This window comes from Lathyrus oleraceus, chromosome 5 (assembly GCF_024323335.1).
Source record: "Lathyrus oleraceus cultivar Zhongwan6 chromosome 5, CAAS_Psat_ZW6_1.0, whole genome shotgun sequence".
NCBI lineage: Eukaryota > Viridiplantae > Streptophyta > Magnoliopsida > Fabales > Fabaceae > Lathyrus > Lathyrus oleraceus.
This window is the reverse complement of record NC_066583.1, coordinates 275,627,118-275,641,277: the sequence shown is the minus strand read 5'-3', so window position 1 is coordinate 275,641,277 and position 14,160 is coordinate 275,627,118. Positions and strand designations below refer to the sequence as shown.

General features: G+C 39.3%; 1 protein-coding gene across 1 annotated transcript in view; it reads right to left on the bottom strand.

Annotated features, from left to right (window-relative positions):
- LOC127080187 (uncharacterized) overlaps positions 1 to 13,697 on the bottom strand; it is a 52,182-nt gene extending 38,485 nt beyond the window's left edge. Inside the window, exon 1 of the mRNA XM_051020517.1 lies at positions 11,370 to 13,697. Within this exon, the coding sequence (XP_050876474.1) occupies positions 11,370 to 13,697 (2,328 nt within the window). The remainder of the gene's footprint in view (positions 1 to 11,369) is intronic.
- Positions 13,698 to 14,160: the final 463 nt, after the last annotated feature.

Genomic DNA, 14,160 nt, shown 5'->3' with positions numbered 1-14,160 from the left:
GCTAAAGAGAGAATCCATTCGTAATTGGAGGGATTTGGGTGAAGCCTTCTTGAGGCAGTACAAACATAATATGGACATGGCGCCGAGCCGGACTCAGTTGCAGAGTCTATGTCAGAAATCTGGTGAAAGCTTCAAGGAGTACGCCCAGAGGTGGCGTGAGTTGGCCGCAAGAGTACAACCCTCTATGCTGGAAAGGGAACTGACTGACATGTTCATCGGTACTTTACAAGGTGTATTCATGGACCGGATAGGGAGTTGCTCATTCGGTAGTTTCTCAGACGTTGTAATTTGTGGAGAAAGGACTGAAAGTTTGATTAAAGCTGGGAAGATTCAGGATGCTGGTTCCTCATCTTCAAAGAAACCATTTGCTGGGGCACCTCGCGGGAGAGAGGGTGAAACCAATGCGGTGCAACACCGAAGAAGTGCAAACAGAAATCAATATCGCCAGGTTGCTGCTGTAACTATTCCGGCACCTCAACCTCGTCAGCAGCAACAGCAGAGAGTTCAACAACCGCCACAACAACAACATCAACAGCAACGTCCATATCAGCCTAGACAGAGGATGCCTGATCGACGTTTTGATCCGCTGCCGATGACCTATGCTGAGTTGCTACCTGAGTTGCTCAGATTGGGATTCGTGGAGTTGCGTACTATGGCACCGTTGACAAAAATACCACCTGGGTATGATGTCAACGTGCGTTGTGACTTCCATTCTGGTGCACCGGGGCACCACATTGAGAATTGTCGGGATTTTCATCATAAGGTCCAGGACCTAATTGACGCTAAAACTATCAATTTTGCTCCTGTGCCGAATGTTGTAAACAATCCTATGCCTCCACATGGTGCACACAGAGTGAACAATGTTGAAGGGGGAGAGATTGAAGACTTGGTGGTCAGTGTTGAGGAGATCCAGACTCCGTTGGTTGTTGTGAAGGATCGTTTGTTGAATGGAGGGGTATACCCGGGTTGTGATCGAGACTGTTCAGAATGTGCGGGTTCATAGGATGGTTGTGTACAGTTGAGGGCTGGTATTCAGAACTTGATTGACGAAGGCTGTTTACAGTTTAGTCGAGCTGTTAAAGATCGTGGGGTGGTGTCAACCGTCACCATTTATTTCAAACCGTCTGAGGGACGTGGCCAGAGAGTTGTTAGTGCGCCTGCCACTGGTGGTACTCCTGTTACCATTTTTGCTCCCGTAACAGTCAGCACTCCAACTACTATTGTTGCTTCGGATAGAAGGGCTGTTGATAGTAGGGCTGTGCCATGGAAATATGACAATGCTTACCGTAGTAACCGAAGGGCTGAGAATCCGGTCAGACTAGTGAATCAAGCTCCAGTGACTATTGGTGTGCCTAATAAGACTCCGGTGATTGCAGGTCCAGTTGTGGACAATGTTGGAGGACCTGGAGGGTTTACCAGAAGTGGTCGTTGTCGCGGCGGGATTTTTCACGAGATTAAGTATTGATTGAACTTAACCCGTTTGAAAAATATTTTAAATGCAAGAGTCGCCACCGTCTTTTATTTTATCCAAAAAAGAGGAAGGGAAAAATAACGATAAATCCCTTTAGAGTTACGGGTTCGGGGGTTGGTTATGCAAAGGGAAGGTATTAGCACCCTCTACATCTGTGGTACTCCACAGGAACCTTTTTGCTTATGTTTATGTAAATGCTTTGCTTTTTTCGCTTTGATCGTTTGATTGGGGAGATGAGAAAAGAACTTGATTTTATTGTTTTTGGACTCGATAAAGTCGTAGACTTCATGCCTACGTATCTCCAAGGCGCAATGGAGAAATCAGAATCCACGTAGTTCTCCCAAAAGAAAAGGGGAAAGTCTGTTTTGTTGATTTTAGATTGGCGTGTCTTGCCATCTCTTGCTCGACCTAGGCGGGAGGCTTCGAGACTGACACGTCCTTTTGAAAATGTTTTTAAACTGAAAAGCCAAAGCTGGCAAAAGTTTTGAATGAGCCTAAACCCTGAAACAATAAATAAATGGGCTCATTATAAGGAAGCCCAAGAGTAAGCTTGTGAGTGTGTGAAAAGGGTTTCTTAAACGGCGACCGTTGGAATCGCATCGGGTTTCTCTTTTTTGGATTTTTCGATTTTTTAACATAAAACGTGAACAATACGATTAAACACACAATACAGAACATAAAAAATGCGAGAAAGTAAATTATTACAACACAGTTAGCTATGAATAGTTAGTATTACGAATAGTTAGTGGAGTTAATCGAGCTGAAACTGAAACGAAACGGTTAGTAACAACATAAACAAATATAAAAAAACAATATAAACATTTACTTTAGACAAAATAAACATTTGATATAAATAAACATTTAATTAAAATAAACATTTAAACAAATAATTAATTTAACTAACATTTAAATAAAACATATATGCAAAATAATAATAAAAGATAAACAATATTTAGTAAACAAAAGTAATATATATATATATATATATATATATATATATATATATATATATATATATATATATATATATATATATATATATATATATATATATAGACAAATAATATATAATAGACAAAAATAATATATATATATATATATATATATATATATATATATATATATATATATATATATATATATATATATATAATATATATATATATATATATATATATATATATATATATATATATAGACAAATAATATATAATAGACAAAAATAATATATATATATATATATATATATATATATATATATATATATATATATATATATATATAGACAAATAATATATAATAGACAAAGATAATATATATATATATATAATATATATATATATATATATATATATATATATATTTATTTATTTAGATATATAATAGACAAAATAATATATATATATATATATATATATATATATATATATATATATATATATATATATATATATATATATAGATAAATAATATATTAAAACACATGTCGGCAAGCCAGAACTTTGCCGATTTCAGAGATAAGTGAAGAATATTACCTTGTGTGAAGAGGATGAACTTCTGATCGTCGAAATGATCGATTGAAAGCTGGAAACCGTCACCGACGCAGTGCTGGCTGCCTTCGTGAGTACCTGACTTCAACGTCGCTTTTGATCGGTGAAACGACGCCGGAATGAAATGAACCTTGGATATTTGTGACCTGGATTCAACGAACTTCAAAGATATGAAATCGGTTTTATGTTTCGGTGAATAATCGGGACGATTTTGGGTTACCGAAAATGAAGAACAAGTGAAATACAGTAATGCTTTTGGAAAAATATTTCTTTTCAATTCTCGGTTTCTCTCACCACACGTTTTTTCCTTACTGATCCACCTCCTTTTTCTTACTAACAACATCTATATATATATATATATATTTAGATTACTTAAACAATAGGAACTTAAAAAATATCTAACATAAATTAATAATATATATTTAGATTACTTAAACAATACGAAACCTAAAAAATATCTAACATAAATTAATAATATATATTTAGATTACTTAAACAATAGGAAACCTAAAAAAATATCTAACATAAATTAATAATATACTTTATATATTATATAATAATAATAATAATAAACTAATATAATATTAATCCTAATTAAATAAACTAATTAACAACTAAACACAATTAATATTAAGCACAAATAATATTAAACAACACACGATTAAAATACGATAAAATCGAGCGACACGAACGCGATAAAAATGATGACAATTTGCACAGCAAAATAGACAAATTGATAAAACCAATAAACCAGTAAACTGGTAAACCAGTAAAATCAACAACACGACTCAAACAGACTTGATTAAATCACATGGCACAACACGTAATTAAATAAACAACCCTAGGCAATAATAAAATCAACACGACATCACGAAAACGCTGACAAACACAATCACAAATAATCGGACAATACGAAAACTCTAATATATTCGAAATACAGTCAAAATACCGACAAACAAATAATTAAATAGATAAAAACGCACAAAATCTAATCGAAGCGATGCCACGCACAAAAGAGATAAGCGAGATAAATACGAGGCAACGATATCGGCCAGGTTTTGCTAAAACAATGAAATACAACACGGTAAGCAACGAAAACACACAAAACCTAATCAAACCACTTGTCACGCGAAGTTTAAGAAATTGAGATGAATACGAGACAACGAGATTAATCAAGATGTGGTCAACAAAGCCAAAGTCAAATTTTGGGGTGCGACAGATGCCCCTATTTAATTAACTTAGGCCAGATAGCCAGAGGCTATCGAATGGCGTAAGGTAATTAAATATGAAAAACGCCACAAAATTTGACCGCAAATGCATGTATGCATGATGCAAAAGACAGACAGACACAGAGACACAGGAGTGCAAACTCTACTGGGGAAGGACATACACCGACTCAATGCATGAAGGTAAGCACTGAGAACACTCAGCTGGGGAAGATTCACTACCTATTCATAGATGGAAAATAGGAGGAAAAGAGATATCGACTCAATGCTGACGATACATCACTATCTCATAGATGAAAGTGGGAAAAGATCAATATAACAAGAGTACTGATGTGACAGTACATTACCAACTCAAAGATGGAGGTAACAGAAAAGATGAATACCAACTCAAGGATGAAGGTATAACAAGGGCATAATAAGAATCGAACTGCGTTGACTCATGGTTGACAGCTCACTACCCACTCATTGATGAGGTAAACAGGACATGCCAACTCAAAGTTGAAGGAAAGCTTCAAAAGATTGATAATAACACTGCTAGGGAAATCAAATTCCAACTCATTGATGATGGTGTAGATGAAGAATCAGATCTAAGGATCATTGTGCAGACTTACAGTTGAATGCACACTACCAACTCATTGATGAGGTAGACAGAGAAATGCCGACTCAAAGTTGAAGGCAACCACCGATTCATTGACAAAGGTGTTTAAAAGAATTTAGAACATATTTTCCTGGAGATGTTTATCATTACCGACTCAAAGATGACGGTGGAAGGACAAAATGTACCTAACTCATAGATGAAGGTACTCCATCAACTCAAAGACGAAAATGGAATCAGAAGTTATCTGTGCAGACTCAAAGATGAAAGCACACTATCAGTTCAACAAGGATCAAACATACCCTACTCATAGATGAAGGTACTCCATCAACTCAAAGACGAAGATGGAATCACAGGAAAATGTGCGAACTCAAAGATGAATGCATATTACCAGCTCAAAGTTGCAGGTACTTCACCAACTCAAAGACGAAGGTGGAATCAAAAGGAATCTGTGCTAAACTCCAAGACGAAAGCACGCTACCAGCTCAAAGTTGCAGGTAGAACCATGGAACTTTCTGTGAGGATGTTATCAACTCATACATGGAGATAGTAATTAATTTATCCGAGGGATAACAAAGGTTACCACTCATGGATGTAGGTAACTCAAGTTTGTAACAGGTACCAACTCAAAGGTGAAGGCATAAAGGACTTGGACACAATATCTGTCATGTCTGTTTTACTGAATGAGAGTCACAAAGACTATATTGTTGCCTTCTTTTACTGGCGATTTCTGAGCTTTATCTGGAGACACGAGGTTCAAACTAGGATAGAACTAGAATGAAACGGTCAAACAAGACTTCAACTGAAGAGGAATGAACTCATCAGGATTTACAACTGAAACAACCATCTTCCACGAGGCATAGATCTCTGTGGGGAACATGACCAATAAAAGGTATTTTGCTGCTTATGAGGATACTCTATATGGAGAGATTGACTCAACCCACAATATAAACAAGGAAACAAGGTGCATATGAATGCAAGCATGATATGTCATAGATATGCATGAATATTTAGTAATGAATGCATGATGGACAGACAAAACTAGGAATAACTAAAAATGTTAACAGCTGCATAAGGACTTGCTGGAGATTTGTACTGAGACTCGCTAGGGAGTAGTACAAAGACTTGCTGGGGAATTGGTACAAGAGCACCATATCCAGGTTTCTTTAAAAGTCTGTCGCTGCTGAAGATTCCGTAGAAGAATGGAGATGCCTTCTACTGCAAAAATGCAGGAGATTCCCTGTGGTTCTTGAATTTGTGATGTATATGAGGATTGGACCTTTCTGAGGACTCCGCTGGGGATACAAGGTGTTATCCTATGGAAATAAGATGATATTGTAAGAGAAGTCCTGCAATTCTTGAATTTGCTGATAATGCAGAAGGGATTATTCTTCTAGAAGACTCTGCTGGGGATAAAGTCCGCTGGGGATAGGTGGTATCTTTCCAGGGAATAAGAATATAGGGGAAATCTATCCTTGATTTTTTTGCTTTAATTATCATGGAGACTTTCTGTATCTGAAGACTCTGCAGGGGATTATGGTGTCTGATATCTGGTTACGAGATCTTTCCTCTAGGAGACTCTGTCGGGGAACAGTGATGTCTGACCTTTGAATATAAATGAGAATTTAGGAGAAATCCTGCAATTCTTGAATTTGCTTAAAATGCATAACACACTCTTCTTTTACTACAAAACATTACTGAGGAGGAGACATATCCTTCTATTGAATGGACAGAGAACAACAGGAGATTCCCTGTAGTTTCTGAATATCAACTTTCTTCACTCGCTGAGGGATGGAGACCTCTGTATTACTCCTGCTCAGGGAAATCAAATCTTCCTTCTCATCCTCTGCTGGGGACATTGCTGATCCCGCTTTAATAAATTACTGGGGAAATACCTGTAGTAATCCCATAGGCCAAATCTGTAACTTAAAACCTGGATCAAAGTCTTCATGATCAATTAACTGGGGAGTCTTCATGCCCCAAGTGAAGGGAATAAACTTCTTGAAATATTTCTTGCATGATCTCTTGAGGAAAACTAGGAAGCATAGCTGGGGATATCCAGAATCACAACCTCTGCTGGAGAAATATTACTGCCAAGACACCTGTGGAGATTTTTTCATCATATACATATAAGGATAGTAATATGAACATGTCTAGTTGGAATCACAGGATTTCAGAATTACTGGGACCACATGTCTCAATCCTTTTATTGATGTCCACAAATCAAAATAAATAATCTTTATATTTTTCAAAAACTGTTTTTAATTCAAAACTTTTGTTTCAAAACATATCTGTCAAAGTAAAAGAACTTTCGTAAATTGAAATGAAAATTAAGAGTGCCAAGAAATATAGAAAGGCTCAAATTGATTTGATAGGATGGTAATCAGCCAACAGCGTGATTCCATAGATCTTTACAAATTGGAAAATGGTAATTTCGTGGAAAAAGGGTACGTTGAACTACAATGACATCATTCTCTCTTCCACTTTTGACCTGTATTGCAGCCTTGAGAAAGTTGGAGAACTGTTGAAAATATTCTGATACTTCAATGATCTTATCTCTGTTATGCAGTTACTTGCCTGAAATCCCTAACTTTTGCCTAGATTGCCCTTTCGGGTTTTCAATCTACCGGGATAATATTCTCTTTGTTTTTTTATGTCTCTAATTTCTGCTTGGACCGCCCTTTCAGGTTTTCAGTCCACCGAGAGGCTCATTTTTGCCTAAGCCGCCCTTTCGGGTTTTCAACTTAGCGAGTTGTTCTTTTCATTTTTTAGGCGAAGTATTTCTTGACTGCATCTGTATTCACGGGACGTGGAAGCTCTTCACCATCCATGTTTGTAAGAATTAAAGCACCGCCTGAGAAGGCTTTCTTGACAACATAGGGTCCTTCATAGTTAGGAGTCCACTTGCCCCTAGAATCATTGTGAAATAGTATCATCTTCTTGAGCACAAGGTCACCCTCTTTGAATTCTCTCGGCTTAACCTTCCTATCAAATGCCTGCTTCATTCTCTTTTGATATAACTGTCCATGGCACAAGGCAGTCATTCTTTTTTCTTCAATCAAATTCAACTGATCGTATCTGCTTTGACACCATTCAGCCTCTGACAACTGAGTTTCCATTAGTATCCTCATTGATGGAATTTCAACCTCTATCGATAACACAACTTCCATACCGTATACAAGTGAAAATGGGGTTGCCCTAGTTGAAGTACGGACTGATGTTCTATATCCGTGTAGTGCAAAAGGCAGCATTTCATGCCAATCTTTGTAGGTAACAACCATCTTTTGAATGATCTTCTTGATATTCTTATTTGTAGCTTCAACTGCCCCATTCATCTTGGGACGGTAAGGAGAAGAGTTGTGATGCTCGATCCTGAAACTTTCACATAATTCATCCATCATTTTGTTGTTCAGATTGGAGCCATTGTCAGTGATGATCTTGTTTGGAATGCCATATCGGCAAATGAGATTATTTTTGATGAATCTGACCACCACTTGCTTTGTCACCTTTGCATACGAAGCTGCTTCTACCCATTTGGTGAAGTAATCAATTTCCACGAGAATGAAACGGTGTCCGTTGGAAGCTTTGGGTCCAATCATACCGATCATGTCAATGCCCCACATTGAGAATGGCCGAGGAGAAGAAATCACATTCAAAAAGGTTGGTGGTACATGAACCTTATCAGCGTAGATCTGACATTTGTGACACTTCTTTACAAATTTGCAGCAATCTGATTCCATGGTCAACCAGTAGTAACCAGCTCTCAACATCTTTCTTGACATAGAGTGGCCGTTTGCATGAGTACCAAAGGACCCTTCGTGAACTTCTTTCATCAACATTTCTGCTTCCTTTTTGTCAACACATCTGAGTAAGACCATGTCATAATTCCTCTTATAGAGCACATTCTGATTAAGGAAGAAACTGCCTGACAATCTTCTCAAAGTCTTTTTATCTTTTTCTGTTGCTCCAAGAGGATACTCCTGAGTCTGAAGGAAATGCTTGATATCGTGGTACCATGGTTTATCATCAAAACTGGCCTCAGCTGTAAACACATGTGCTGGTCTATCAAGTCGCTTGATCACAATTCTGGGTACTTCATTTGGAAAACCCACTTGATACATTAAAGACAACGTAGCTAGAGCATCCGCCATATGATTCTCATCCCGAGGAATGTGATGCAATTCAACCTTGGTGAAGAAAGTCAACAATCTTCTTGCATAGTCTTTGTATGGGATCAAGCCAGGGTGGCGTGTTTCCCATTCTCCTTTGATCTGATTGATAACTAACGCTGAGTCACCATAAACAGTAAGATTTTTGATGCGGAGGTCAATGGCTTCTTCAAGACCCATGATACAGGCTTCATATTCAGCAATGTTGTTTGTACATTCAAAGCAAATTCTTACCGTGAAAGGAATATGAGAACCTTCTGGAGTGATAATGACTGCACCTACTCCATGTCCATAAACGTTGGAAGCTCCATCAAATACTAAACCCCATTGAGAATCTGGTTCAGGCCCTTCTTCAGGAAGTGGCTCTTTACAATCTCTGGATTTTAGGAACATGACATCTTCATCAGGAAACTCATCCTCATTATCACCGTGATCTTCAACGGGTTGGTGAGCAAGGTACTCAGCCAACACACTGCTTTTGATAGCTTTCTGGGTATGATACTCAATGTCGTATTCTGATAACAGCATCTGCCATCTTGCAATCTTACCAGTGAGTGCAGGCTTCTCAAAAATGTACTTGATTGGATCCATTTTGGATATCAACCAAGTGGTGTGACTTAACATATACTGCCTCAATCTCTTAGCAGCCCAAGCCAATGCACAACATGTCTTCTCGAGTAAGGAGTATCGTGATTCACAGTCAGTAAATTTCTTGCTTAAGTAGTAAATGTCATGCTCTTTCTTTCCAGTTTCGTCTTGTTGACCCAGAATACAGCCCATAGAATTCTCAAGCACTGTCAAATACATAACCAACGGTCTTCCAGCAACAGGTGGTAACAAGATAGGAGGCTCCATGAGGTACTCTTTGATACTGTCAAATGCTTTCTGACAATCCACTGTCCAAACACAATTCTGACTCTTTCTCAGCAATTTGAAGATAGGTTCACAAGTGGCAGTCATGTGAGAAATAAACCGGGATATGTAATTCAATCGTCCTAGAAAACCTCTCACTTGCCTTTCTGTTTTTGGTGCGGGCATCTCTTGGATAGCTTTTACTTTATCTGGATCAACTTCAATGCCTTTTTGGCTGACAATGAAGCCCAAGAGTTTACCTGACCTGATGCCAAATGTGCATTTGTTCGGATTGAGGCGAAGACGGAACTTCCTCAATCGTTGAAACAACTTCAATAGATCCACTAAGTGACCTTCTTCTGAACGAGACTTCGCGATCATGTCATCCACATAAACCTCAATCTCGTTGTGCATCATGTCGTGAAAGAGCGTTGTCATGGCTCGCTGGTAAGTAGCACCTGCGTTCTTCAACCCAAACGGCATCACTTGATAACAGAATGTTCCCCATGGTGTTATGAATGTAGTTTTTTCCATGTCTTCGGGAGCCATTTTGATCTGGTTATACCCGGAGAATCCGTCCATGAAGGAGAATATGTCAAACTTTGTTGTATTGTCTACCAACATGTCAATGTGAGGCAGGGGAAATCATCCTTTGGGCTTGCTCTATTTAAGTCACGATAGTCGACACACATTCGTACCTTCCCGTCCTTCTTAGGAACTGGCACAATATTTGCTATCCACTCTGGATACACTGAAGTGGCAAGAAAACCAGCATCTATTTGCTTCAGAACTTCTTCTTTAATTTTGACGGCCATATCTGGATGTGTTCTTCTTAATTTCTGTTTGACCGGTGGACATTCTGGCTTCAAAGGTAGCTTGTGCTCTACGATGTCAGTGTCGAGACCAGGCATATCTTGATAAGACCAAGCAAACACATCTACATACTCTTTCAACAGGCTGATCAATTGCTCCTTGACCTGTGGGGATAACAATGCTCCAATTTTGACTTCTTTCACATTTTCTTCCGAACCCAAGTTGACTGTTTCCAAAGGCTCCTTGTATGGCTGAATAGTGTCTTCTTCATTTTCAAGCTGGCGGGCGACCTCTTCTGGAATCTCATCCCACTCTTCCTCTTCAGCTTCGAATACAAAATGTTCAAAGTTGGGGGGGGCATGATGTCATTGTGTTCAACGGGTTTAAGTAACCTGTACAAACAATTGTTTTTAGAGGACTGACCATGACATGCAAAAATGTGTTCTTTTTAAGGTTTTTTTTTTGTGTTACCATTTTCCGAAAAAGCTGAAAAGATAAAAGGACACAAGTGTATAGGAACACAAAAGATCTTTTTCATGGATAGTACGTTTTTGACAAAAGTGCCCATTTTACAAAATTAATGCTTCGCGCTTTGGGCTAAAGTGGAAGATTTTTGAAAACTGAAAAGCTTAATTACTTTGATATGTGGACACAATGTGGGATGTCAACTGTGGTCCAGTTCTTCATAACTACTCCTGGTGTCACAAATCTGGGGCCTTCGTCTTCTGTCTTTTTCTCAAAAGTATCCTCTTCAACTGCTACCATGTTGATAAACCCACCGCTGTGAAAGATATCTTTGAAAGGTCGCACCACTGAAGTCTGCACTTGTTTTCCATCAACAAAGCCTAATCCTGCATGGTTAACGTTTTCTGGCAACTCTATCACCTTGCCCCATATTTCTGTAGGACCTATCTTGACAATCTGCTGGGCGTCTTTAAATGACGCGATTGGACCTTCACTTTTCTTGTAATCATCGATGGTCAGGGCCTGAAATGGAGTTTGAACAGCCGTCTCTTCTACTTCTATCACACTAAACGATGAAAGGTGGCTAATCAGCATAGCCTGCTCCCCATTAACCGTCACTATTTGCCCATTCTTGACAAACTTTAACTTTTGGTGTAACGTGGATGTAATGGCACCCGCCTCATGAATCCATGGGCGTCCGAGCAGACAGCTATAAGCTGGCACTATGTCCATAACCTGGAAAGTGATCTGGAATACGTGTGGTCCAATACCAATAGGCAAATCAACTTCTCCAATGACTGTTTTTCTTGATCCATCGAACGCTTTCACAATAATTCCACTGTGCCGCATTTGCCCCCCTTTATACTTTAGCTTCAATAAGGTAGACTTGGGCATGACATTCAGAGATGAACCGGTGTCAATTAGGATATTAGACAAAGAATCCCCTTGACAATTAGCTGAGATATGGAGAGCGAAGTTGTGATTCTTTCCTTCTTCTGGCAGTTCTTCATCACAAAAGCCTAAGCCATTGCACGAAGTGATGCTGCCTACAACATTGTTGAACTGCTCTGCTGTTATATCCTGTTCTACAAAGGCTTGATCAAGCACCTTCAGTAGTGCTTCTCTGTGGACAGACGAGTTCAATAATAAGGACAGGATCGAGATTTTTGACGGTGTCTGTAGCAACTGATCTACCACTTTGTAGTCACTGAGCTTGATAATTCTGAGTAGTTCATCTGTTTCTTTGTCAAGGGTTGAATTGCTTGTTTGCCCTTCTGCTTCTCTTGTCACTAGTACCACGACTACTGGATCTTTCTCAACATTTCTACTTGGGATAACCGGCGGAGCGAACACGCGGCCACTGCGCGTCATTCGGCTATTTGCTGCGATATTGGTAACTGAGGCTAAGGTTTTAATCTCGACCTCTTTACCGTTCTCAATAATAGTTGCTGCATAGCGGTAGGGGACCGCTTTATCTGAAGTGTAAGGCATTGGGCCCGGAGGGCAAATCACCACTGGCTCCCTCAGATGATAAGCTATCTCTACTTTCTCTGGAATGTTGAAGCAAGGAATGATGACATTCACCTCTTGTTCTTGTGATTCTGGAGAACTCACTTGTCTAGAAATCTGAATCAAACCCTGATCAATGACGCCTTGCAAATCATCTTGAATCTTTCTACAACCTCTTGAATTGACTGAACATGTACCACAGATCTGGTGGTCATGTTGGAATAGACCATGAGCACATAAAACAGAATGAATTTCAACCAAAGACTGCCGAATCTCCTCTATCTTCGTAACACGTTGTTCATTGAGACAAACTTCTATATTGTTCACTGATGAAGGACCATGACTTGGCATTGGATTGTCCTTCACATTGGGACCCATGTTCTTGAAGGTCAGGATACCTGCTCTTGTCAACTTCTGTACTTCCAACTTTAAAGCAAAACAGTTGTCTAAGTCATGACCTGGAGCATTCTGATGAAAGGGACAAGATACCTCTGGCTTGTACCACCAAGGTAGCACTTCTGGTACAGGAGGTCGTGGTCGTGGTTGCACAAGGTTTTTAGTGATCAAAGCTGGATACAATTCTGCATATGACATCGGAATTGGATCAAAATTGGTTCTTCTTTGTTGCTGTGGTGGACGTTGTTGTAACTGATGTTGATGTTGTTGAGGTTGATGTTGTTGCTGATACTGAGTATTCTGTTGGAAGCGGTTGGTACGCTGCTGAGGGTATTGGACTTGAACTGGAGCGGAAGTGATTACTGGAGTCACGGCTGCTATATGTTGGTGTTGGGAATGGTAAGGATAATTGATCCTTCTTGGATGATTATAGGACACAGCATTAGTTTCTTGTTCCTTCTTTTTCATAAAACCGCCGTACCTCTTTGCCCCGCTTGAAGATGAACTTCCTTCTCTAACTAGACGCCCTTCTCGAACTGCTTCCTCTATACGGACTCCCATGTTTACCATGTCAGTAAAGTCTGTAGGAGCGCTTGCAATCATCCTCTCGTAATAAAAAGCATCAAGAGTCTTTAAGAACACTTTCGTCATTGTCGCATCACGCGAAAAACCGGCGGGAAAACAAGAACAACAGAGCCGCCACCGTGCGTTATTTATCCCAAAAGAGGGAAAGGAAACGCTCAGAGTAAACCTGGAAAGAACATGGTCTCGCGACCAAAGAGAATGGGATCGGGAGTCGGTTATGCGAAGGGAAGGTATTAGCACCCCTACGCATCCGTCGTACTCGACGGGATCCACGCACAATAGGAAGGAAAATGGTTGCTAAAACACTGCTCAAACACACACACACTGGCTGAAAGAGACGCAAGAAACTGACTGAAACTGACTCGGCAGGACATCGTATCCTGGGCCTACTTAGTCTATCAGGCATAGACATCAGAGTCGAAGTAGTTCGGACTGGGGAAACGACACATGCTCGCTAGGATATCGCATCCTATGCATACGTATCTCCTTGGACGAAGGAGAATCAGAGCATTCGTAGCTCGGCTGACAC